General features: G+C 37.5%; 1 protein-coding gene and 1 pseudogene across 13 annotated transcripts in view; one reads left to right on the plus strand and one right to left on the minus strand.

The window, feature by feature from the left end:
• The window catches only part of LOC102142214 (cytidine monophosphate-N-acetylneuraminic acid hydroxylase), a 357,828-nt gene that overhangs the window by 283,711 nt on the left and 46,282 nt on the right, over positions 1 to 27,835 (plus strand). For 4 of the 13 annotated variants that reach the window (XM_005553874.5, XM_005553875.5, XM_045389980.3 and 1 more), the window contains exons 1-3: positions 14,458 to 14,962; positions 15,226 to 15,429; positions 26,739 to 26,830. In XM_005553874.5, the coding sequence (XP_005553931.2) occupies positions 14,886 to 14,962; positions 15,226 to 15,429; positions 26,739 to 26,830 (373 nt within the window). In that variant the 5' untranslated portion in view covers positions 14,458 to 14,885. Of the gene's footprint in view, positions 1 to 14,457; positions 14,963 to 15,225; positions 15,430 to 20,831; positions 20,985 to 26,738; positions 26,831 to 27,835 lie in introns of those variants that run through there. The other 9 variants (XM_065544341.2, XM_074038754.1, XM_065544342.2 and 6 more) reach the window with 5 other exon arrangements.
• LOC123572765 (soluble calcium-activated nucleotidase 1 pseudogene) lies at positions 1,768 to 2,608 on the minus strand (annotated as a pseudogene).

A 27,835-nucleotide genomic window follows, 5' to 3' on the forward strand; every position in this document is an offset into this window, starting at 1 on the left:
GGAGTCAGGAAAACAAAACAACAACAACAACAACAACATAAAAAAACAGTAGGCCTGTTGAAACTAGGGTCCCCTTGGAGTCAGGAAATAAAAAATTCAAGTCATTCACAAAAGTCTTGAAAGGCATGACAGTTTCTAACAGTTGCTAGAAATGGTACCAACTCTGGGTTCTTGGGCTGTTAATGCACAGAAATTGGCATGAGGCTGAAAGTTTCCCCAGACAAGTCTTTATTGGAACTTATCTTATACCTGGACATGAGAGGCAGCACAAGAGAGAAAGAGAATTCCCTGACTGAAGCCAGTAGGGCTTTTTTTTTTTTTTTTTTTTAATTGGGCAAAGCGTGGGAATTGACTTCAGGGGTAGGGTAGGCAGGATGGGTTGGGCAAGTGTGAAGGGTAACCAGTCAGCATATCTGGTTACAGTGGTTATCTTCAATAATAGGCAACCTGGTGATCTGGCTGGCTGTAACAACAGTGTAAATCAGTGGCTCAACATTCCTTACCTATGTGGGATACTCAAAAACCTTGGTTATCTCCTAAGGCCAGTTTCCGGATTTAAGTAAAAGGCATGGTTCAAGTATTATGGCCTGAGTGAGGTAGTACTGTGGGTTTTGTGGTGAGTGGGGATGCATGAAAGAATGATCTAGTCAATATAGGCTGAAGCCTCCCAAGTAGCTGGGACTACAGGTGCCCGCCACCACGCCTGGCTAATTTTTTTGTATTTTTTTTTAGTAGAGACGGGGTTTCACCATGTTAGCCAGGATGGTCTCGATCCCCTGACCTCGTGATCCGCCCGCCTTGGCCTCCCAAAGTGCTGAGATTACAGGCGTGAGCCAGTGCACCCAGCCAAGATTTAGTAATTCTAAGAAAGGAATTTACTTTTATTAAAATAGGTTAATAATTAAAACTTCAAAGTGCTACCCAGCCATAGAAGTTTCCTGAAGAAAGAAAACAGTCACTGGCCATATGAGGTGGAGATGGTTTCATCTGAAGCGTGGGAAAAAACAGATAGGCTTGAGCTCTCTCCTGTGGCAGGTGTGGGTAAATGTGTCCCCCGCAGGGGCCTGCCCTTGCCCACAGCCCTACAGTGTCCTGCAATATAAACATTTTCTTTTCCAAGGATCTGGCGAGGTGGACACAAAGTCCAAGGCTCATAACATAGGAAGAAAAGGCAGTGGCCTGGGAGTTCCTAGCAGTCAGGTCCTCCTCATACTCCTTGTATTTCCAGGGTGGGGCACAGTGCTTCACACATAGTAGGAGCTCCAGGAATACTTCTTGAACAAAAGAACAAAGGTAAAGAGAAGAAAGGGAGTTCAGATGGACGAAAGCACATGACCAATTCAAAAAGTAGACCCCCTATGAAGATGCCTGCAGTGATCAGTTTTACCACCAGCCGGCAGCACAGAGAAACATTCTGGCCAGGGCAACCTCGAGGTTCCTGAACCTCTGCCCCTTTTCTCAGCCTGGGACTGAACTCCCTGTTTTGGAGATCTCTAAACCAGGCATACACCTGATCGTTCCAAAAACAAAACAAAACAAAACAAAAGTGCAGTCCTTTGGCATTTTTAAAATGTGAGTTCCAGTGTAGCTAAAAACTGCCCACCCCTCAGCCTTGCTTAATGTTTTAATTTTAAAAATTTAAATACATTTTGTTCCTTCGTACTTTACACTTCGGATTTTGGTGCCCGGCAGAAGGACTAGTCTGTCAAGGGAGAAAGACCATGATACAGGTGGCGATTTGGCCGCTGTCCTCTTTGGACTTGAGGTCTACAGTGATCTGGTCATTGGTGTTGGGGATGAACTTGAAGAATGAACTTGAATGTGCGCGCAGCCCACCTCCCCCATGTGGCTGACGGAAATGTAACACCAAAGTCCTGGGTGGCACTCAGGAGTCCTCGCTGCAGTGCTGGGGACAGGACCAGCGCAGTAGCGCTCTCCAGCAGGGGGACTAGGGGTGAGGCAGCCTGATAGTTGAATTTCCGTGGCGGCCCTGGGAATGTTGCAGCTACACAACCTGTTCTTGTGGTCCACGCTGCCCTTGTGGCCTGCCACTCTCACCCATTCCACGTTTTCAGTTACTATGCCCCCTCCTTGCCCAGGCCACCCTCCTACAGACGGTGGCCCTCTACTGCCATGAACCCCTTCTCCACTGCCCCATCGCCTTCGGAGAGAATTACCCAGGACACGGCCTTGCTGCCTTCCATCTGATAGGTCACCCCTCTCCCATCGTCCACAGAGTAGTTCCCCACCAGAGACATTCAGATCCGAGAGCTCCATGCCGCTCTCCACTTTCCGCCAGGTGGGACTCGAGGATGCAGTGTTCTTTGTCTCATTTCACCACCACCCTGTCCCTGCTGTCTGATAGGGTTGGGTAGCCCCTTTTCAGGTAACTGAACCAGGTGTTTTCCTCTTGACCTGTGTCCAGGTCAGCAATGACTGCTACTGGGTATCGAATCCTACCTGGCGTCCTCTAGAAGGCAGCCAGGGGGTAAGTGTCATTGTCCATGGCCTTGGTCACAGGCGCCAGCACAGGAAGGCCCCGCACACTTATCTGGAGGGAGCGCACAGACTCATTCCATTCCAGGTGGTCAGAGGGCTGGACAGGCATTAGACTGAAGGGCAGGTGGGACCAGCTGGGTCTGGGGCAGGCAGGGCCCAGTGGAGCAGGGAGGCCGACTTCCACCCTTAGCAAGCTTACCTGGACTGAGTTATGTGAGAGTAGTGATGGCTACACAAATTAAACACAGAATAAAATTTCATAGAACTGTATACACACACACAGGCAAATAGATGCCTGTGAAAACTGGTGATGTGAGAATAAAGTCTGTGCTCTAGTTAACAGTATTGTACCAATGTCAATTTCCTGGTTTTGATATTGTAATACAGTAATACGGTTACATAAGAGATCACCACTGGGGAAGCTAACTGAAGGGTACAGGGGACTCTGGAGTATTTTTGCAAATTTCTGTGAGTCTGTGATTACTTCCAAACAAGATGTTTTAAAAAGTCAATGAGAGAATGAAAAATATGAAATTTACAATGACTTTTTCTTTAGTATTTTGCTCTTTAAGTGTAATCTAATTATTACAATCATCATTATTACTCATGCATTGTGTACAGGAAGCACTTCTCTTATTAAAATATAACTCAGAACTTCCAGAACTTGTCACTGGAAGGCCCTCATAGAGGAAGTTTGGCTGACTTGAAAGTCAAACCTGTTTGCAGTAGGACCTTCCTTAATTATAGCAGATTATTGCTTGATTATAGTTGATTATAGCTGGTTGCAGGAATGGGCTGCTCTCTCTTGAGAGGTCAAACTTTACTTACAGTTGTACATCAGAATACGTGAGGAGTGAATATACTTTGAAAAGGCATATCTAAAACACCAGTTTCCCCATTATTTTTATTGTGGAATATAACATACAGAGCAGTTCAGAAAACATAAATGAAGAACACTTAGAAAATGAACACCAGTTTAACCTTGGTTAAAAAAAAAAAGTCATATTATCTGTAAGCACCCCAGAAATCTCTCATGTGCTGCTTTCTTTCTTTTTAAAAATAGCTTTATAGATATATGATTTACATACCATAAAATTCACCTGATTTAAGTGTACCATTCAATGGTCTTTAGTATACTTATGGAATTGTGCAACCATCTTCACAATCTAATTTTAGAATTTTTCCATCACCCCATGAAGAAACCATGCGCCCTTGATCAGTCAGTCTCCATTTTCTGTCTACACCCCCACCATTGTCTCTGATAACCACTAATCTGTCTCTGTGAATTTGCCTATTCTGGACATATCATATAAATTGAATTATATAATATGTGGTCTTTGTGTCTGACTTTCATTTAGCAGAATTTTTTTGAGATTTATCTACTGTAGTATGTATCAGTAATTTATTCCTTTTTATTGCCAAATAGTATTTCATTACTTGGATGTATACATTTTATTTATCCACTAATTGAGACACATTTAGGTTGTTTGCACTTTGGGACTGCTATCAGTAATAGCGAAGTGAACATTCATATACAGGCTTTTTTTGTGTGTGTGTGGACATATGCTTTCAGTTCTTTAGGTGGAGACCGAGGAATTGAATTGCTGGATCAACAGAAACTCTAACATGTTGAGAATCTGCCAAACCTATCAGAAGTTTATCAACAACAGTGTTTGTTGGTTTCTGTTTCTCTGCATCCTCAGCAACACTTGATATTACCTACATTTTTTCTTATAACCATCCTAATGGATGTGAAGTGCCATCTCATTGTAGTTTGGTTTGAGTTTCTATCATGACTAAGGATGGTTAACCTAGGTTAACTAAGGATGATTAACCTAGGTAATTCACGTGCATTACTGACCATTTATATATCTTCTTCGGAGAAATGTCTGTTCAAATCCTTTCATTATTTTATTTTATTTATTTAAAGATGGGAGTCTTGCTATGTTGCTCAGGCTGCTCTCAAACTCCTGGGCTCAAGTGATCTTCCTCCCTCAGCCTCCTGAGTAGCTAGGGCTACAGATGTGCACAACCATGCCTGGTTCTCCTTTGATTATTTTTAGTTGGGTTGTTTTCTTATTGAGTTTTAAAGATTTTTTGTATATTTTTGATACAAGGTTCTTACAGATATATAATTTGCAAATATTTTCTCTCAGCTTGTGGGTGATTTTCATTTTCTTGATGGTGTCATTTGAAATGCAAATGTTTTTAATTTCAATAAAGTCAAATTTCTCTTCTTCTTTTGCTTGTGCTTTTGGTGTTGTGTCTACGAAATCATTGCCTCACCCAAAGTCGCACAGATATATTCCTATTTTTCTAAAGTATAGGTTGGTGCAAAAGTAATCATGGTTTTTATCTTTAAAAGTAATGGCAAAAACTGTGATTACTTTTGCACCAACCTAACAAATGACTCAGAGATGTTCTCTATGTGTTAGCTCTTCGGTTGTTTATTTCTTCACAGCAGACTGAGATCCATTAGCTCAAAGGCTGCCAGCACCAGACTTAAAATTGTACACATACAATTGTTTTAAACATAGCCCAAATAAGCAGATTTTTAGCCATTTAGCGCCTGATCTGCATAATCTATGAAATTGGCAATATTTACTATCCATAGATAAGATAAGCCCCAGTGTTATAAAGATGCCAGGCTGCTGCTGTCCTTTGAGTTCACTGACCCTGAGAGTCCCTGCTGTGCCTCTGACTTACCCCCTTTCCTAGAAGTTTCCTTGCTCTCCTTCCCTTCTGAATGGTGGTCCCTCCAAGACTGGATAGTTTCAAGATGTGAAGGACTCATTCCTCCTGCTTACTTGCTAAAGCAGCACCCTACTAAAGCTTGTGCATGCTGCTGCCAGCTCATGATATCTTTTTCTTCGATCAATCCAGAAATCCTTGAACTCACTCCCTACAGTTTTCCTCTAAAACTTTTATAGTTTTAGCTATCATATTTAGGTCTATGATTCATTTTGACTTAATTTTTGTATGTGGTGTGGGATAGGGGTACAATTTATGCTTTTGCATGTGGCTATTCAGTTATCTCAGCAGCATTTGTTGAAAGTTTTGAAATGGAGAAGTATGAGTTCTCCAACTTTGTTCAAGATTACTTTAATCTGAGTCCTTTGTGTGTTCTTATGAATTTTCAGATCAGCTTGTGAGTTTCTGGGATTTAAAAAGGAATTGCATTAAATCTGTAGAAAAATTTAAGGAGTATTGCCATCTAACCTTCTGATCTATGAACATGGAGTATCTTCTTCTTTATTTAGATGTTTAATTTAAAAAATATTCTGTAGTTTTCAGTGTACAAGTTTTGTACTTCTTTTGTTATACTTATTCCCAAGTGTTTGCTGTTCTTAGTGACGTTCTGAATGAATTTTTTTCTTAATCTCTTTTTTGAACTGTCCATTGCTAACATGTAGAAATACAATTGATTTTTGTATATTCATCTTATATCTGACACTTTGCCTAACTTGTCTATTAGCTCTGGAAACTTTTTAGTAAATGCTTTAGGATTTTATATATACAAGATCATGTTGTCTGCAAATAGCTTTACTCTTCCTTTCCAAATTGATGACTTTATTTTGCCTAATTTTCCTGTCTAGAACCTTCAGTAAAATGTTGAATAGAAGTGGTGAGAGCAGATATCCTTATCTTCTTGATTTTAGGGAAAAAGTATCCAGTCTTTTGCTATTGAGTATAATGCTAGTTTTGGGTTTTTCATAGGTTCCCTTAATTAGATTGAGAAAATTACTTTCTATTAGTTTGTAAAGTGTGTCTTTGTGAGGGTTTGGGGGTTAGTCATGAAAGGGTATTAAATTTTTTTCAAAATTTTTTTCTGCATTATAATTTCTTTTGAGACTATTATGTGGTTTTTACCTTTTATTCTCTTAATGTGGTATATTACATTAATTGATTTTCATGTATTAAATCAATCCTGCATTCCTAGGATAAATCCCACTTGATCTGGACGAGTTTATGGACTATCAATACTAATTTTTCTCTAAATGTTTGACAGAATTCACCAGTGAAACCTCTGGGCCTATGTTTTTCTTTGAAAATACTTTAAATTACTGATTCAATATCTTTTCCTGTCATAGGTTTGTTCATGTTTTCTATTCCTTTATGAGTCCGTTTTGGCAATTTGTGTTCCTCTAGGAATTTGTCCACATTACCTAAAGTATCTACTTTGTTAGCATATATTTGTTCATACCATTTACTTATAGTCCTTTTAATATTTGTAGAATTAATGGTAATATCTCCTCTTTCATTCCTGATTTTTTGTAATCTGTGCTTTTTCTCTTTATCTTGGTCAATCTACCTGAAGGTTTGCCAATTTTGCTGATCTTTTCAAAGAACCATTTTTTTTTTAAATTTACTGATTCTCTATTGTTTTTTCTACTTCTTTTATTTCTACCCTGTTATTATTTTCTTCTTTCTACTTGTTTTGAGTTTTGTTTGCTTTTCTTTTTCCAGATCTGAAGTTGAAGTCTTAAGATTATTAAGATCATTCTTCTTTTCTATTATAGCTGTTTAAAGCTACAACTTTGCCCTATGCCTTGCTTTAATTGCATCCTACATAATGTGCTCCTTTCTGATTAAAACTCTCTCATTAAAGATATATACTACCCTGACTCTTGTAATATTTTCCTCATTTTCCGAAACAATACACTTTAGTTTTCTTATTAGGGAACTTTATTTAAATGGAGTCACATTGCCTGTGTGTGTGTGTGTTTTGTTCTTTTTATCCAATATTGTGTTTGGGCACTGCTGCATGTTGTTACAAGGAATCTTATTTGGTTCATTTATATTTTTGTATTCCACAGAATGCTACCTCACTGTTATAGTGTATAATTTGTATAACATATAAATACATAATTTATCATTTCATTGTTGATAAACATTTGCGTTGTTTCCAATTTGGGGCTAATATGAGTGATTCTGTGATGTATATTCTTGTACATGTATCTTGAAGAACATATGCACACATTTTTCCAGTGTTGAAACTTAGCTAAGAGTAGGATTGTTAGGTCACAGTATATGTGTATTTTCTGTTTTAGTGTAGAATGCCACACTATTTTGCAATGAGATTGAACCTCACTACATTGTCATTAGTAACATAAGAGAGTTTCCATACTCCTATTTATAAACATTCGGTGCTTGCAGTTGTTTTAATTTTAGTTATTCTGATGAGTATAGTGGTACCTCATTGTGGTTTTTATTTTCACTTCCCCATTGCTAGTAAGGCTGAGCTCTCTTTATTCACAATTTGGATATTCTATTTTGTGAAGTACCTGTTCAAACCTTTTTGCCCATTTTTCTTGTAGATTGTCTTTTTATTATTGTAGACATTCTTCTATATTCTGCCTAGAAATCCTTTGTCATATTTATGTTGCAAATATTCATTATGTGTCTTACCTTTTTACTCTTTTATGCTGTTTTGGGGTATATATGTTCTTTTAGTGTAATCTAAAATTGCAATAATTTTCCTTTTTGGGTAGAGCTTTTTGTGTTTTGTTGAAAAAAATCCACTTGTCCCAAGATTATAAAAATGTTCTCCTAAATAACTTCCAAAAGCTTGATTATTTATCTTTTAAATGTAAGTATTTAACTTGTCTGAAATTGATTTTTGTCTGTGGAATAAGGAAGGAGTCCAATCTATTTTTCTAATATGGGTTCCCAATTACCCCACCAAGTTTAGTGGAAACATTTATCCTTTCCCTAGTGATCTCTACAGTGTCACTTATCAAGTGTTGGTGTATATGTGGATTTGTTTCCAGGCCTCTATCCTGTTCCCTTGATTATTTTATCTACCACTAAGCCAACACTATACAATCTTAATTATTATAGCTTACAATAAGTCTTGATATTTGCTAGAACAAATCCTCTTTCATCTCCCACCTTGTTCTTCTTGAAGAATGTTTTATCTCTTTTTGGCCCTTTGCATAGCTTAATAAATTTTAGAGTAAGTTTTTAAGCTGTAAAAAAAAAAAAAATTCTGGGGGCTTTATTGAGACTATAGTAAGTCTACAGATACATTTGGAGTAAATTGATTATCTTCATAATATTGAGCTTCCAATCTATGAACATAATATAATTCTTCATTTATAGATACACTTAATATCTCTCAATAGAGTTTTATAAGTTTCTCCATAGAGATCGTTTGTTCAATTTATTTCTTGATATTTCATTTTTTATGCTCTCTTTTAATTTTTATTTATTTTGTTTTGAGATGGAGTTTTGCTCTTGTTGCCCAGGCTGGAGTGCAGTGGCACGATCTTGGCTCACTGCAACCTCCGCCTCCCAGGTTCAAGCAATTCTCCTGCCTCGGCCTCCCGAGTAGCTGAGATTACAGGCATGTGCCACCACACGTAGCTAATCTTGTAGTTTTTGTAGAGATGGGGGTTTCACCATGTTGGCCAGGCTGATCTCGAACTCCTGACCTCAGGTAATCCACCCATCTCGGCCTTTTCTGGTATCTTAAATTATATATTTTTAAATTCAATTTTTGTATTTTTTATTGCTGGTGTGAGAATAAATTGATTTCTTAAACTATTGATTATATATCTAACAGCTGTACTAAACTCTCAGAGTCTTATAATTTGAGTCTTATAATTTATATGTGGGTTCTTCTGAATGTTTATATATACAGTCTAACTATCTTCAAAAATGATTTCTTTCTTTCCATCCCTTGTGTGTTTGACTTTTTTTTTCTTGTCTTAACGCCCTGAGTAGCTTATTCAGGTCTCTTTACTTTCACCTAATGTCTTTTTCTGTTTCAGGGTTACATCTAAGACACCACATCACATTTAGCCATCATGTCTCCTTAGGCTTCTCTTGGCTGAGATATTTACTCAGACTTTTCTTGTTTTGGATGACCTTGAGTTTCAAGGAGTTCTGACCATGTATTTTATAGGTTACCTCTCTATTGGAATTTATCTGATTTTTTTTTTCTCATGATTAGACTGGGATTATGGGTTTGCAGGAGGAAGACTACATCATATTAAAGTTACGTTTTAACATAATTTGTCACCGTTGATATTGATGGATTGTCACATTTCCTTACTGTTAAAGTTACTCTTTTTTCATCATTTCCATACTGTACTCTTTGAAAGGAAGTCTCTATGTGCAGCCCACATTTAAGAATTGACTATTTCAGATTTTCTACATAGGCAATCATATTATCTGTGAACAAAAACAGTTTTCTTTCTTTCTTCCCAATTTGTATACCACTTATTTATTTATTTGCCCTATTTTATCATCTAGAACTTCCAATGCAGTATAGAAAAGCAATGGTGAGAGACAACATCCTTACCTTGTCCTTAGTAAGAAAGCTTCTACTTTCTCACCTTTAAGTATATGTTAGCTGTATGTTTTTTGTAGATGTTTTTATTAAAAATTTTTTTCTTTCTTTTTTTTTTTTTTTTTAAGAGACAGGGTCTTGCTCTGTCTCCCAGGCTGGAGTGCTGTGGTGTGATCAGAGGTCAACCCAGCCTTGAATCCTGGGCTCAAGTGATACTTACATATTGGCCTACCAAGTAGCTAGGGCTATAGATGCATACTGCCATGCCTGCCTAATTTTTTTGTGTGTATGTGACGGAGTCTCACTCTGTCACCCAGGTTGGAGTGTAGTGGCATGAGCTCAGCTCACTGCAACCTCCACCTCCTGGGTTCAAGTGATTCTCCTACTTCAGCCTCCTGAGTAGCTGGGATTACAGGCATACACCACCACACCTGGCTAATTTTTGTATTTTTAGTAGGGACAGGGTTTCACCATGTTGGCCAGGCTGGTCTCGAACTCCTGACCTCAGGCGATCCACCTGCCTCAGCCTCCCAAAGTGCTGGGATTACAGGCATGAGCCACCACACCTGGCTTTTGTTTTGTTTTGTTTTGTTTTGTTTTGTTTTAAGCAATGGGGTTTTGCTATGTTGGTCTTAAACATAGCAGGCTGGTCTTAAACTCCTGGCCTCAAGTAATCCTTCTGTGTTGACCCCCCAAAACACTTAGATTAATAGGTATGGACCACTGTGCCTAGCTTAAAGTTTCCCTATCAAGCTGAAGAACTTTCCCTCTATTTCTAGAGTGCTGAGAGTTTTTATCATGAATGTTGGATTTTATCAAATGCATGTGATCATGTGACTTTTCATCTTTAGCCCATTGATGTGATACATTATATTAAGTGACTTTTGAATGTCAAACCAGCCTTACATGCCTGGAATAAATCCCATTTGGTCATAGCATATGATTCTTTTTATACATTGCTATATCTCATAATATTTTGTTGAATATTTTTACATCTATGTCCATGAAATAAATTAGCCTGTAGTTTTTTTTCTTGTTATAACTTTGTCTGATTTTGGTATTAGGGTGATGGGCTCATAGAATGAGTCAGGTAATATTCCCTCTGTTTCTGTCTTCTGGAAGAGATTTTTGAAAATTGGTATAAATTCTTCTTTAAAATTATAGTAGAATTCACCAGTACACCCATCTGGGCCTGATGCTTTCTGTTTTAGAAGGTTCTTAATGATTCAATTTATTTAATGTATATAGTTCTACTCAGATAGTCTATTTCTTTTTGTACAAGTTTTGGCAGATTGTGTCCTTCATTGGTCTGTTTCACCTAGGTTATCAAATTTGTGAGTGTAGAGTTTTTCATAGCATTCCTTTATTATCTTTTTAATGTCCATAAGGTCTGTAGTATTGTCCCTTCTTTCATTTCTGATATTAGTATTTTTTTGTTTTTGTAGACACAGGGTCTGTCTTTTTTCTTTTTTTTTCTTTGAGAGAGGGACTCACTCCTTCACCAAGGCTAGAGTGCAGTGGCACAATCTCAGCTTACTGCAACCTCTGCTTTCTGGGCTCAAGTGATTCTCCAGTCGCAGCCTCCCAAGTAGCTGGGACTATAAGTACAAGCCACCAAATGCCTGGCTAATTGTTTTGCATTTTTTGTAGAGATGGGGTTTCATTGTGTTGCCCAGGCTGGTCTTGAACTCCTGAGCTAAAAGCGATCTGCCCACTTCAGCCTCCCAAAGTGCTGAGATTACAGGTGTGAGCCACCACATCTGCGTTAGACACAGGGTCTCACTATGTTGCCCAGACTGGTCTTGACCTCCTGCGCTCAAATGATGCTCCTGCCTTGGCCTCCCAAAGTGCTGGGATTACAGGCGTAAGTCACCGTGCCCAGTCTGATATTAATATTTTTGCATCCTCCCTCCCCATCTCTCTCTTTTAAAATATTAGTTAGCCTAGCTATGGCTTATCACTTTTTTGATCTTTTCGAAGAACTGGCATTTGGTTTTGTTGATTTCCTCTATTAGTTTTCTGTTTTCAATTCCATAGATTTCTGCTCTAATTTTTCTTTCTTTTTTTCTTCTTGCTTTGAATTTACTTTCCTTTTTCTAGTTTCCTAAAGTGGAAGCTTATGTGATTGATTTTAGATATTGAGTATCACAGGGTACAGTAGGTGAATTTTTCTTCTTTTAACCATGGAGTACACATTTTGTTCTTGTGAGGATATTCTTTAATTCACTAGATATTTACTGAGCACCTATCATGGGACAGGCACTGTAGTCTTGGCCTTCATAGAATTTACCTTTTCTTGAACAGAATAATGAACATCTTCCCACTGAAAACAAAATACCTAAGAAATTATGGGGAGCAAAATGTACATACAGACTGAAAATTCTGCATGAGTTGCCTTTTCTTCCTCCACCCTTTTTCTCAGATTTTAACCCCCTGGAGCGTTTCTAGTTTCATGAGAAGTAGTCTTTATTTGGGCTCCTTGCCCTGCTTGGACTGAAAGTATAGTTGACATTTATATCATTCCTATCCTTGCCTCTCCCTCAGCTCTGAGCTTAGAAGCCCCAGTCAGTAGCCTTTGAAGAGATCCTCAGGGTATGTGGTGGCATCAGAGCATGAATGAATGACAGTTTTACCTCATAAAACTCTATTCCCCTGTGTATTTTTTTTTTGAGGTGTAGATTTTGAATTTTCAAAGTAAGTTTCAAAAGCATCACTGTTTGTTCCATAGGCCCTTGAAATAGTAAACCAATGACATTTTCATCAATATAGTTATTTTCTGTGATCTCTAGTGAGGTAAATTTTAAAAATTCTTTTGTTACACACTTATATCTGGTTCCTACTAATCTTCAGAAAAAGAACAGGATGGAGATAATTCAGGCGAGATACATACATTGCCTATGAAGCTGACTTCTAACTAGTTCCTAGTTTAGATCATCATTAAGCATCAGAAAATAAAAGAGCCCAGGATTAGGGTGAGACAAGTGAGACAACTTTTAAGTTGTAGAAAATTTAAGGAATGTAAAAAATAATCTTGATTAAAATGGAAATGATTTTAACACAATATTTTTTCATTTTAATTTTTTTCTTTTGAGATGGAGTCTCACTCTGTCACCCAGGCTGGAGTGCAGTGGGGCGATCTCAGCTCACTGCAACCTCCGCCTCCTGGGTTCAAGCAACTCTCCTGCTTCAGCCTCCCATGTAGCTGGGACTATAGGTACCCGCCACCACACCTGGCTAATTTTTGTATTTCTAGTAGAGACAGGGTTTCACCATATAGGCCAGGTGGTCTCGAACTCCTGACCTCAGGTGATCCTCCTGCCTTAGCCTCCCAAAGTGCTGGGATTACAGGTGTGAGCCACCACACCTGGCCAACACAATATTTTTTAAGGCCAAAACGAATGCACAAATTCCATGACAAACAAAATATACAAAACTTAAAGACAGGATGTTATACTGCCACACTGAGCCACTACTTCTGAGGCAAAAGGGAAAAAGTGTGCCCTGTATAATGTATTTTAATTGTTATTTTTCAAGAATATTAAAGTATTTGAAAAAAATACTGAAACGTTAAAAAGTAGGTGTATTAAAATTCATTTTAGTGTTAATGTTTTACTCATAGCAAAATAAGAATTTGCTACAATTTTATTTTTCTGATTTTGATAGAAGCAAATTCATTGATATCTTTAAAAATACTTTGGGGTAAAGCTAATCATTTAAAAACATATATAGAAAAGCATGTATATAGGTGCACACATTTTTTTCTTTTGCCTTCTGTTCCAATGTGACTTTCACATGGAACTGAGTACAAAAGTGTGGTTAAGTAAACCTGTTCTACATGGTTGTGATATAAGTTGAAATCTAACACAGAACTTTGGCTATATGAATTCATTCAATGGAACAACAAAAATCTAGAGAGGTTTGCCTTTTATACTCTCAGACTAATTATTCCAGGAATTGCCTCAGTGCTTGTGTTAGCTTGGTGTCAGATATTTGTACTTGTAAGAACAAAGTCAAAAAAGAAGTCATGATATTTAGAATAGATTCTTCCTATCAAATACATTTAGAACATATTTTTGGAATAATTTCAAGTCCATTGGGAACTCAATTACTAGGAATTTGGGACAGAGGTGACAAGGAGAATCTGCTTTGAGAAAGTAGATCATAATATTACAGAGCTATGCCTTCATCAGTTTAAAATTGGAAGTGGTTTCTCTGTTATTTTCTACCCTGGAGTGTTCTTAAAATTATTTTTATCCCGTTTAAGAAATTTTCAGTGCTTCTAAAAAGGAAAGTGAAAGTGCCACAAACATGCTTGTGCTGCAAATCAGTTTTAAGTTAACATGCAAAGAGAATTTTGGCTACTTTTTTGTTTGGAGTCAAATATAAAACTAAACAACATGTGCCCAGATTTCCTACCATGATTTTGCAAAAGATATCTTGAAACCTTTCTTGGCAAAAATAATATTCCGTTATGATTCAGTGTTGCACTGTAAACAGTGTTTAGAAATTGGGGTTTGAGAAGTATAACGGCTTGTTTCCTTAAAAAAAAAAAATTCAAATGCTTCATTTGCTGCTGGAGCTTTTTGTAAATTAGTCAAATTGAGTGCAGTGGGAGGGGTGACTCATTAAGTGGAGAGCTAGTGAAGACATAGCCTGTGAAAGGCAGTCGGCTAAGTGGTAGGGGCAGAAGGAAGATAGAGTGCTTTCAAAAGTGCCTATGTGTAAGTAAACAGAGCAGTGTGCCAATTACAACATTATAATGTTCTACAGAAGAGAGATGCACACCAAGAATGCTAGCCTGGACCTGGGGTGTGTCTTGGAAGGCTTAACCAGGAAGAGGACGATTCAGTTCTATTTGAATCAAGACTGATGCTGCGTGGTGGAGAGGAACTGCGTTCTAGGCAGAGGCAGTCCAGATGCAAAAGAGCAGAGATGGGAGGGACAGCACAGTGGCTTCTCAGAAGTGAATATAGTGTTAGGCTTCTAAAAGAGCTGTGGTAGAGGGAGAAAACTGTCAAAGGAAATCAGTAACTGTTGAAGGAAATACCACAAACGCCCTCCTTCCAGGCTGACTAATGGCTTATGGGAGCAAATGAGCCACAGAAACGATACGAGCAACTGCTGTTCTTTCAAAATACCCAGGCAGAGGAACTGGCAGACGATGGGCAGGCAAGTAAGAGGGATCTTAGTTCTCTAGAAAAGTGGAGAGGTATATTTAACAAGTAAGATGTATATTTACATTCATATCAAGGTGGGGAGAAATGCATCCTCAGGTAGCCACCAAACCTGGGTACTTGGAACGCAAGGGGCTTATGAAGTATTTTAGGGGAGTATTTTAGGGGAAAGGGGTTTTGAGCTGTCAGTTTGAAATGATTATCTCTTAAAACCTAACATTATTAACATTTCCTCTCAAAATGTTTGGCTTTTCATAGCACTGAACAAACAACTGAGATCCTGTTGTGCCTATCACCTGTGGAAGTTGCCAATCTTAAGGAAGGAATCAATTTCTTTCGTAATAAGAGCACTGGCAAAGACTACATCTTGTACAAGAGTAAGAGCCGACTGAGGGCATGCAAGAATGTGTGCAAGCACCAAGGAGGCCTGTTCATAAAAGATATCGAGGATTTAGCTGGAAGGTACCAAGAGTCCTTTGCTTTCTCACTGGTTATCTTTCTTGCATTTAGATTTGGCAGGAAATGTATTCATCTGGAAATTTTAAATGAACCAATCAGCAAATTACTTCCCCTAGAAAATTTTACTCTTGCGTGTTTAAGCCATCTCTCTGATCTAAAAGTTGTATGTTCTATTTAATTTTCCTCTCTAAGAACTCTAATTTAAAATTTATTCCTGGCTTGATAAATAGTAAAACCTCTCTCTCTCTCTGTGTGTGTGTGTGTGTGTGTGTGCGCGTCTGTGTGTGTCTGTGTTTGGGTGTGCATAGGGAAAACACACATTTAACTGGTTTTGTATTCAAAGACCCAAGCCTCCTATGGGTATCTTTCCCCTCTCTCCCAGAAGAGTGTGTGTGTGTGTGTGCGCGCGCGTGCGTGTGTGTGTGTGTGCGTGTGCATGCTCCTGTGAGTGTGTATGTGTGTATGGGGGGCTCTTTTTCAAAGCCTGCTGGAGAGCAGACAGAATTTTCCTGGGAGGCTAGTTGTGATTACTAAACAAAAATAGCAGATCACCAGCTGTTCCTGACCTGAACAGTGTGACCCTTCTGGTCATTTCTTAGAAGAACTGATGCTGTTGCCAACTTCCCTCCCATCCCCTCCCCTCCTCTACTGTCCCTTCCCCCTCCTCTCCCCTCTGTATAGATCACCTCTCCCCAGTGCAGCAGCAATACCAGGACAGGATTGTTTTGTTAGTTTTTTCTCAATGACTGCCAAAGAAATAGCAATAGTGCCCGGCAGAGCCAGATAGGGCTCTTGGGCATGTGCTTTGTCAGTCTAATTCTCAACACCAGTAATGCTGTGAGTATTTACCCCCACCTTTCAAGCTTTGCTTTAGCCTAATTTGCCCTATGTGGCTTTAGTCACTTGGTGTTAGGCTTTTTTCTTCCACTGTGTTGTCAGTCTTACTTCTCAGGTCATTTTGGGGTAGTTCAGTGCTGGTGTATTCACAGTGAGAGCTGAGTAGTTGTCCATGAGTTACCTGTTACCCAAATCTAACAGGTAACTCTAGAATGTTCTCTAATGTTCACACAGATTTACTTCGCTCTATACCTACCATCATGGCCCAGCCCTTCAGGTTATTTGACTCTTAAATGCTAACTAACCACTGTGAACCCTGAAGACCTGACACAGGTCTCAGTTAATTTAGAAAGTTTATTTTGCCAAGGTTGAAGACGTGCACCCATGACACAGCCTCAGGAGGTCCTGACAACATGTGCCCAAGATGGTCAGAGCACAGTTTGGTTTTATACATTTTAGGGAGACATGAGACATCATATGTAAGATGAACATTAGTTTGGTCTGGAAAGGTGGGACAACTTGAAGCAGGGAGGGGGCTTCCAGGTCATAGGTAGATAAGAGACAAATGGTTGCTTTTTTTTTTTTTTTTTTTTTTGTTTCTATTTAGCCTCTCCAAAGAAGGCAGTGATATACGTATTTATCTTGGTGAGCAGAGTTCAAAGTTACCTTGGTAACTGAATAGAATGGGAGGCAGGTTTGCCCTAAGCAGTTCCCAGCTTGACATTTTCCTTTAGTTTATTGATTTGAGGGGCCCAAAATACTTTCCTTTCACATTTCCCCCTTTTCTTTTTAAAAATCTGTTGGAGAAAGCATTTTAGAAGAAAATGAGTCTCTGGCCTCAGGTTTCATCTGATCTCTCGTGGCTAGGATGGTTTATACCTAGACACGTAAGTCCCGAGTTATTAGGAAAGCTCATTTTTAGAAGGTTGTGAAGTCTCATGTCCTATGAAGAGAAAATAGGGGGAAGAAAACAACAAACAAAAGAACAGTTCTGGAAAATAGATATAGGCCACATTACTCTGAAGTCCATACATCAGTAGGCAGGTATGAAAGTGGCTTATGTACGTAAATAGGTCCCTGTTATTTCCTTCTGAAGTTTAAGTTGTCTAGCTTCATTTCACAGTGCTTTATGAAAGCACATTTTAGTTTCCAGTGACTCCAAATTAGGAAAAATGGAGGAAAAAAAAGAAGGAAAAAAATTGAAAACATTGTTTTGAAGATATGTAGTCAAGAAAAATTAGAATTCAGTCCAAACTGTAGAAAATAATAAAAATTGAAAAATATTACACAAGACTAGAATCTAACAATAGGTGTACTATAGTTTTTGGAACATAATTTTTCTCTCTCCACTTTCCCATTTTTATTAAAGACAAATCCGGCAGGACTGGTTTTCTTTATTGTACTTGGCCTAATTCTTTGTATACAGTGCCATAAGAATAATTGTTTTTAACATAAGCTTTTAAATTGGCTTTGATGGAACTTTGTTCCACAGAAGGAATCTCAGAGAAGACTTTTTTAAAGCCCAGCCCATCCATGAATTTGTACCACGAAATACCTATGAGTTGAGTGAATTCCTCTCATTTTGAGCTCCTAAGAAAAACTTGGAGCTCCTGGGCCTGTCAGAAAGTGACATTCTTTACTTACCACAGGTCAGGAACCCTGTACAGGGACTGTGGAGACAAAGGTATGAGGCTAGTTTTTCCAAGGGGCTTTTTTATTGGCTCCATAAGTCAACTTTAATTCTTTAAAGGAAAGCACACTATTCCAGTCAAAGCCTTGATAAAATAACCAGTTTCTTCAATTGTGTCCTGTTACAAATGAAAACAGATTCTTATCGCACTTACGCAAATAACTTTGTCATACTCTCAAACAGATTTCAAATTCTGTAGAAATCAGGTAGAGAAAAACAAATATGCTCCAAATTTTGTTCATAGGAGTATACTCAATTGTTAAAAAGCTGTAAATAGCTTAAAAGTTTCTTGATTCTGAAAAACAAAGTATCAGCAATGTTTTAAGCAAAAAGTTAAAAAAAAGATTACTTCACACTTTTATTAGTTTAGTCCATGCAGTTAATTCTTGTTCTGCTTGATATTCATGAACATTTCAGCTCTCCATGAGTCCTCAAAGTTTTTTCTCTATTTTGATGTCACAGTCTCCAAAGTCATCAGAAACATGCATTTAAGAGCACCTGTTAAGGGTTTCATAGCTGATTATAAAATCATCTTCTGAAAAGGACCACAAAAAGACAATTGTCTGTGAATTATGAAAAGTTTTAGGGCAGCCATAGTCAAAGACATTTTGTTACCTCTGTGGCACACAATAATTTAACATAAAATTATAATTATTACTGATAACATACACTGTGTCATATCAGAATAATAGGAGTTTCCCATAATTTTGGAATACATACCAATAACATTTATACAAATACAGCCCAAAGAAAACCAAAACCATTTCATATTGGACAATGTTTCCTGTATAATTTTCATACCAAAAAGCCAAATACATCATTTTTGGACTTTAGAGAACCCATTAATAATATCTTAAAGGACTAATTAGGTCAGAAAAAGACATAATTTATAATTCGATTTTGGAAAGTTTGTCAAATATCAAAGATTTTAAACACTTGATATCACAAAATAGGATTACAGGTCATTGCAAAATAAGTCATTCATTTAGCCAAAATGATAAGGAAAAAAAAAGGGCAAAAACATTCATTCTTTGAGAGAGGAGACTTAATTTTCCAAACATTAAGCCCTAATAAAAAACAGCATGAAGCCAATTAAATTTGTTTTTCAAAATTGTATAAATAGTCCATAAAGGTTTAATCTTGATCATAAGATATACCTTCCATGAACCTTTTATATCTTTGTAACCTCTATTAAGCAGTTGGTTAATGTTTCAAGAAAACCTTGTTAATTTGACACAGGGGTTGATATACTGGTCTTGCATCAGTGTGCTTTTGACATTAATGGTTAATTTATAGAGAAACTGAACTTATTTTATCTCTTAAAATTAACCCTTGCAATCTCACAAGCCCACCTCTTCTACGATAGCCCCTGGGCCTTGAGGAGTTGAATGCCTTTAATTTCTGGCCCTATGTCTCAGGAATGCAGTTTATTTTGATTGGCATCTTCTAGGGGGCCTGGAGATGAGGTTTTAATTGCTGTCAGTGTTTAAGATTTAGCAGGACTTGGTGTTCTTTTTAGACCCAGGAGTCAAAACCCTGTAACTCAATGTCACAAGGACTTTAAAAGTACATACAGGAAGATACAAGAATGTAATAACCTTAATTAAAAAAAATTTAAATCTCAGTTTTTCCTAAGCAAAGCAAACTTAATAATAATGTCATAGGAGTTATTGTGATAAATGTAAAATCTGTTAGGCCAGCTACCAAAAGGCCAAGAAAATACCTTCTGCAGTGCACAGAATATTATGTTGGAAGAAAACAATTCCTTTAGACCTTTAAGAAAATGTTGGTAGCATCAGGCCACCAAAAAGAGAACCTGAGCAGGGAAAAAACTTATATGAGCCGAAAATGAGTTGAAGGAGAGTGTTACTATTTCATACCTTTTAAAAGAGGAGAGAAAACCAAAACCAGTGAGATGCAATGTAAGTGTATAAGTGGCATTTTTTAAACATCAGACCCAACCTTTAGAAAGACCACTATTATTTCCCTTTAATCATGGGCAACTTGATCATATAAAAGTTTTTGTTTTGTTATTTAGAAATCCTCTTATTGTGACTTATACAGACTGTTCATGACATGCTTAGGCTTTCTGGTTTGTCTTGAACTAACTACCTTCCTTCCTTTCTCTCTTTCTCTCTTTCTTTTTCTTTCTTTCCTTTTTTTTTTTTTTTTTTTTTTTTTTTTTTTTTTTTTTGAGATGGAGTCTCACTTTGTTATCCAGGCTGGAGGGCAATGGCACAATCTCAGCTCACTATAACCTCTGCCTCCCGGGTTCATGTGATTCTCCTACCTTAGCCTCCTGAGTAGCTGGGATTACAGGTGCATACCACCATGCCCGGTTAGTTTTTGTACTTTTAGTAGAGGCAGGGTTTCGCCGTGTTGGCCAGACTAGTCTCGAACTCCTGACCTCAGGTGTTCCACCCACCTCAGCCTCCCAAAGTGCTGGGATTACAGGCTTGAGCCACTGCACCTGGCTGAACATCCTTCTTTCTTAAACAGTCATTTTACTCTAGGACTAAATTTACCATACAAGATTCTTTCTCATATGAAATTATTTCTCTTTAAGCTTTTTTACCTAAAAGAAACTCTTTATTTTGATAACTTTCTTTACATATCTTTTATTTCTTGGTTCCTTTTACCTTGTTTTATACATGCCCTTTAAATAAGCTTTGAATTAGACAAAAATTGTTCACCTTTTTTAAAAGGACATACTTTTTTTTTTAGAAAGAATGTTTTTCTACAAATATATTTTTATTGGAAAATGCCCAAATAATGAAATATCTATTATTAATATAACTTTTGATTCTAAATTATAATGAGTTTGTCTACAAGTATTTATCCTATTACATTTACCTAATTATTTTAATCATTTACCTAGATCACTTGTAGAAACTGCGATTGTCATTATTTGAAGTTATGGAATTGCCATTGCAAAATTACAACTGAGACAGTGAAAAAGATTTGACCTAACTGACTCCATCCTGCTCTTGCTTCTAACCTCCAAGCTGTTCTTGTTCCTTCCTGGTTGTAGGTAAGCCAAACTAAGTTTGGGAGGAACTTAGTTTATAGTTTAGCTTTGAAACAAAGATGGTAACAGTCCTTTCCCAAAACAAACCTTACTACTCGTGAACTAGACTGCCTAAAGCAACAAGATTAGAAGTTATGGTATCTTACTCAATTCAAGATGTAGCTATTTTTATTAAGCTAATATCAATGTCTTCTTTATGAAAGATTACACAAGCAAAGATCATTCTGTCTTGGGCAGGATTTATAGTTTTATAATGCCTATGCCAAAGTTTGACACTGTATAGTATTTGGCAGGCAAAACTATGAAACTGCTTGATTAATGTAAAAAAAAATTTGTGCTGGCAATTCTTAAGACATTTCTAATATTATTTATAATTTTTAAAGCTAGCTTCTTTATTAAAAATTTTACTTAAGTTATGTAAAGTTGAAAAAGCATTTTATGAATCTTTTCTTCTCTCCTGATAAAGTATTTGATGCAAATGCTTTTATTTTATTTTATTTTATTTATTTTTTAGATAGAGTTTCACTCTTGTTGCCCAGGCTGGAGTGCAATGGTGCAGTCTCAGTTCACTGCAACCTCTGCCTCCTTGGGTTCAAGTGATTCTCCTGTCTCAGCCTCCCACGTAGATGGGATTACAGTCGCCCGCCACCATGCCTAGCTAATTTTTTTTTTATTTTTAGTAGAGAAGGGGTTTCACCATGTTGGCCAGGCTGGTCTCAAGCTCCTGACCTCAGGTGATCTACCCACCTCGGCCTCCCAAAGTGCTGGGATTACAGGTGTGAGCCACTGCGCCCAGCCAACACTTTTAGTTTCTTAAGTCAATTAATTAGAGCTCTTTTATATATTTTCAGTAGTGAAACACTGTGTACACAACACGTAAATACATAGATATATTGGGCATGCTGATAGAAGTACATCTTATAGATTTATAAAAACCTTTTTTTCCCTTTAGACTTTCAGATTCCTGATAAACTGTTTCACAACCCCAGGCAGTTGTCAGCTAAATAGCCTTAAATTTGCATACTAAAGGAAACAACTCAGGTGAAAATCATATAGCAAAATTTACATCATAAGGTACAAAGAGGAAAAAGTCTGGTGATGTTAGAGGGAGATTAAAAATGGATGCCAAATTAAACATAAAATTATAGAAGTCTATCATAGGATTCTATAAGGAGACTAATTTTATTTAGGTAGGGACTGACTACCTATCTTTTAACTGGATCTCTGAGCTCTGGGCAGAGCCCACACTGAATCCTGGGTCTCCAAAAAGGAAGAATTAATATGAGATTAGACCACGTGGTGCTTACACAGTGCACTCAGAAAAAAGAAAAGTAAACAAAGACATTTCTAAGTGTCTAAACCACACTCTTCCTTAAAAACCCAAGAGTAACCTCTGTTGCAATAACTATTTTAGTCAAAAAAAAAAAAAAGTAACACAATATAAAAGTAAGCTGTTCAAGAACTGAGACAAACTTGTCTGCTTACATTCTTGAAAAAACTTGTTTTCCCTGGAAAGGGAGTCCAGTGCCTTCTCCATTTTCTTTAAGGAACCCCAGGGTATTATAAACTATTTTAGGTCCTCCATGCAGCAGAGGGTGCAAGAGAAAGGAGAGATAGTAGAAATAAGTGAAAAAAACAGAATTCTGTCAACTGAGAATAAAAAAAAACTTTTGAACGTTGGCTCAAAAAAAAAAAAAAGGTCCCAGGAGAAAAACAAAAATATGAAGGCCTTTTAAATACAAACACACTTATATGTGTGCACACACACACATACACCTTGGATGTTAGGTTTTAATTAAGCTGATTTTTAACCATTGAACTCCTTTAAAAGAAACTTTTAAAATCTCATTACCATATTTCAGCTAGGACAAATTGCTGCTATTTCAGAAGTACAGCCATTGCTCTTTCAGTTTGGCCCGGCTAACAGAAAGGTGGCCTTGTTATGTAAATAAAGCCCCTTAGTCAGAATCAAAAATTTTTCCTCTTTTTTTTTTCCTCCACCCCATACCACATGTGCGTGTGTGTGTGTGTGTGTGTGTGTGTGTGTGTGTGAGAATTTAGCCACTTCAGAGGCCTTGTTCCCCAAAATTTAGAATTTCCTTTGGATTTGATCAAGTCAGATAGAGTTGATCAAACCCAATGGGAAAAAGTCCGAAACAACAATGAAAACAGGAACGAACAGCAACAACAACAAAAACAGTTAAGCAAAACAATCACACAACTTATATCATTACTGAGCACTCTAATAGTAAGGAGAAATTAAGACCAGCTGGTTGTTAATCTTAACTTTAGCCAAGACAAACCCCAATTCAGTTACTTACCTAGGGATGGGTCTCAGGCTGTAGACTGCTCTCTACCATCCTAGAAGCAGGAAAAAAAACTCATCTTTCCTGTTGGAAGTGATCTCAAACTCCATAAAGGAGTTACCTGTCTTTCATAGTCATGGAAACAGTAAATCTTGCCTTCCTTTTTGGAAGCAAGTATAATTTTTCTGGAGTTTTACTTGCTTTTTTTTTTTTTTAACAGCAAAATAAACTTTAGATCTCTACCATATTTGGGGAGATTAGGGATTCTCTGGAGGGGTGCTCTCAGGCCTCAGCAAATTGTCCTATTGGTTTGAGCCATAAAGTCAGCTCATGCTGGTACCAAGCACTGATAGGAGATTTGTCAAAGGTCAGGGGCATTCCACTCAGAATCCCTTCATGGTTGCCAAAATGTGAATGCTGAAAATCTGAGACAGGTCTAAGTTAATTTAGAAAGTTTATTTTGCCAAGGTTGAGGACATTTGGCCATGACACAACCTCAGGAGGCCCTGATGACATATACCCAAGGTGGTCAGAGCACAGTTTGGTTTTATACATCTTAGGGAGACGTGAGACGTCAATTAACATATGTAAGATAAACATTGGTTCGGTTTGGGAAGGCTGGACAACTTGAAGCAGGGAGGGGGTTTCCAGGTCATAAGTAGATAAGAGATAAATGGTTGCATTCTTTGGAGTTTCTAATTAGCCTTTTCAAGGGAGGCAATCAGATATGCATTTATCTCAGTGAGCAGAGGGGTGGTTTTGAATAGAATGGGAGGCAGGTTTACCCTAAGCAGTTCCCAGCTTGACTTTTCCTTTCAGCTTAGTGATTTGGGGGCCCAAGATATTTTCCTTTCATAACAGTGTTGCACCTGTAGCTTGCTTGGCTCCTCAGATAGGGCTGCCAGCTTGACCAATAAAAATACAGGATGCCCAGTTAAATGTGCATTTCAGGTTTTAAAAACTAATGTATTTTTAGTATAAATACATCCAAAGTAGTTAATGGGACACCTTTTTAGCTGGCAACTGTGCTCTAGGAGAACCTCTAGGTAATTCCCTGAACTAAGTTCCTCCCAAAATTAGTTTTACCTACCTACAACCAAGAATGAACAAGAACAGCTTGGAGGTTAGAAGCAAGAGCAGGATGGAGTCAGTTAGGTCAAATCTTTTTCACTGTCTCAGTTGTAATTTTGCAATGGCAGTTCCATAACTTCAAACAATGACAATCGCAGTTTCTACAAGTGATCTAGGTAAATGATTAAAAGTGATCTAGGTAAATGATGCCCATTTTGATGTTCTTCCATCTTCTGGGTGGATTCAAGTCAGTGAAGCCTCAGGCATAGTTCTGTCACTGGTAAACTTCTGTCAGCACTTCAAGGTGCTGGGGTTTTCTCTTCCAACGATTGCAGCTTTGAGACTCTGGGTTTCCTCTCCTCGTTTTTTAACTTAGTGGACCATTTCACAGAGTGCCACTTAGCTAGCCATTTAAGGAGTCCTTAAAGTTTACTGATTAAGAGCATCATCTCTCCTCATAGACTACCTGGTTTAGAAGCCTGAATCCAGCACTTACTAGCTATGTCATAACCCTGGACAGGTTTCTTAGCCTTTCTGGACCTCGGTCTTCTCATTTCTAACATGAAGATGAAAATATTACCTGGTCTGTCAGGTTGCTGAGAGGATTAAGTGATGTCAAACACATAAAAAACACTTAAAAGAATTGCCATATGGTGGTATATGGCGAGCACCCCAAAAAAGTGAATTACAGTTACTATTTTATTTCTCTGCAGTGAACTTCCTGTGTAGCTTATATAGCGGGACTTATTTACAGGAACTCAGATTGTTTTTGTATCTTATATGCTCATCTAAGTATAGTGATTGCTTTGCCACAGGCTAGCCTTTCTCTTCTTCATTCAAAGCCTTGCGGGTGATTGACCTATTCTGTTGACACATTAGTCCTCCCCTCTTAGCTCTCCTGACCATGAGGAAGCAGGTTCTGCCAGCTTTATTCCCAGATGCAGCTCACCAAGCATTTGTATGTTGAAACTGCATTTCTATGGTAACTTACGCTCTGTATTCTCCCATTCACTTCTCTGAGTTTGGTAAATTATAGTTGGATTCTCTTTGTAGCTATTTATCTGAAGAAACCGTCTTTTCTAGCTTCTAGGTTCCAGCCAAGAACAGAGACCTACCGGTTCTGTTCTACCCATCGTTATTCAGCCATTTTTCTTCTCAACACAACCAAGATCATCAAATTTTATAAGCCATGATTCTCATTTTTAAAGCCTATCAGTTTTTCACAACCTCCTCTAATTGGAAAGCTGTTGTCTCCCTATCACCTGTGAGCACATGGTTCTGCCAGTTTTCCCTTTCATGGCCTGGCATGCTGAATAGCTACAGTTGGAATGTTCCATCAGAATTAATTGAAAGGTTGTTGGCTACTCATCAATGAGAAAGGAGTCATAAAATAATCCTTCATAAACTGAAGCATTGAATAATGCTTTTTGCGTCATAACTTGGAGAACATGAGATAATTCTGGATATAATGAAATTCAGAAATGTCAGCATGTTCATTTACGTTAAAGTAGATGTTTTTCGTTTTAAAAAAATTTAGTGTTTCAGGTTTGAGACAGATTTCTTTATTTTAAAAAATTCTTTAAGTCTTAAAACCAACAAAACATCACCAGAAAGAAACACCACCAAAATAGAAAAAACCGAACTATTTATATCACACCTCTAGCCACTCTGCCCCCCTCAAAGTTGTGGTAAGATGGGGAAAAGATACTGAGCAACCTGTTTGGTTACAATCTGGTTCTCATGCTAAAACAGGGTTGCTAGTGTTAAATAAAAATATAAGACCCTTGGTTAAATTTAAATTACAGATTTATCAACAAATTTTCAGAATAAATATGTCTTAAATATTATAGAAAGCATATTTAAAAAGTATTCATTATCTGAAATCCATATTTAACTGAGCATTTTATATTTTATCTCACATATATGCTCTAAAATCTTCAACTATAAGATCTTTTCTCTTTGAAATATGTAACCTTTGGTTGACTATTCTAGGGGTCAAGGATTTTAGAGTGATATAAATTATAGATATATATTTACTACTACAGTTTTTCCTTGTATTGGCCCCAGTTGGATCTTATCCAGCTTGGCTTATAAAAGAGGTGTTTCTGAAGACTTGTTTATTCTGTTGTCTCTGTTCTCTAAAATGTGTCATTTTGTGATATGGAGTTTAATTTATTTTATTTATAAAATTACCTATTGATGATTAGTCTTTTTTTTGAATAAGTATTAGCTATTGATAGTTTTTGCTTTATGTATTTTGTGTTCAACTAATTCCATTATAATTTAATATCATTATGATCATTATGAAAGAATACATTTAAGCCTAATCAAGATTTTTATTTTTACCATTTCATAAACTTAAGTACAATTTTTCACCCAGGTCTGTTAGATGCACAAAGCATAACTGGAAATTAGATGTGAGCACCATGAAGTATATCAACCCTCCAGAAAGCTTCTGTCAAGATGAGCTGGGTAAATACCATCAATATCAATAAATGTATTCTGCTATTATTGTTATTGTGGTTCTTGTCAACTTAGTTCTAATCTTACTTGAAGCTTAGGATACATTCTGATTTTAAACTGTTAGATCTCTTAAGTACAAGGAGACTTAAAAAATTTTGTGGAAAATGGAATTAAGAGATAAAAAATATAAGCTGTATTTCTCAACATAGGCTCCATCAAGGCCAAGATGCATTTGTAAGCGATAATATCAGCCATTTTGTCTGTCCCTAAAGAACTCTGAGAGTCCTGGGAATTTAACCATGTAAATGCAGTCTTTTTAAAACTATTAACCAAAGAAAAATGGGTGCCCTTTAAAGTTTTTTTTTTTTTTTTTTTTTTTTTTTTTTTTTTTTTTTTTTTAGACAGAGTCTTGCTCTTGTCACCCAGGCTGCAGTGCCATGGTGTGATCTTGGCTCACTGCAACCTCCACCTGCTAGGTTCAAGCAAGTCTCCTGCCTTAGCCTCCCAAGTAGCTGGGATTACAGGTGCCCACCACCATGCCCAGCTTTGTATTTTTAGTACAGACAGGGTTTCACCATGTTGGCCAGGCTGGTCTCGAACTCCTGACCTCAGGTGACCCACCTGCCTTAGCCTCCCGAAGTACTGGGATTACAGTCATGAACCACTGCACCCAGCCTAAAGATTGTTTTTTTTTAAGATTAGGAAAGAAAAAAGGCAGAAGCAGCCAAATTGGGACCGTAACCAGGTGGATGCCTAATGATTTCCCACAGAAACTCTCACCAAATTGCCCTTGTTTGATGAGAGAAATGAGCAAGAGACACTTGTGTGGTGTGATTCTGGTGAAGCTTTCCTGGGCAATTTTCTGCAAACCTTTGGCTAACTTTCTCAAAACACTCATAATAAGTAGATGTTACCACTCTTTGTCCTTGTAAAAATTCAACAAACAAAATGCCTTGAGCATCTCAACAAACTGTTGCCACGACCTTTGCTCTTGAGCAGTCTGGCTTTGCTGTG

The sequence above is a fragment of the Macaca fascicularis genome, chromosome 4 (assembly GCF_037993035.2).
Source record: "Macaca fascicularis isolate 582-1 chromosome 4, T2T-MFA8v1.1".
Classification (NCBI taxonomy): domain Eukaryota; kingdom Metazoa; phylum Chordata; class Mammalia; order Primates; family Cercopithecidae; genus Macaca; species Macaca fascicularis.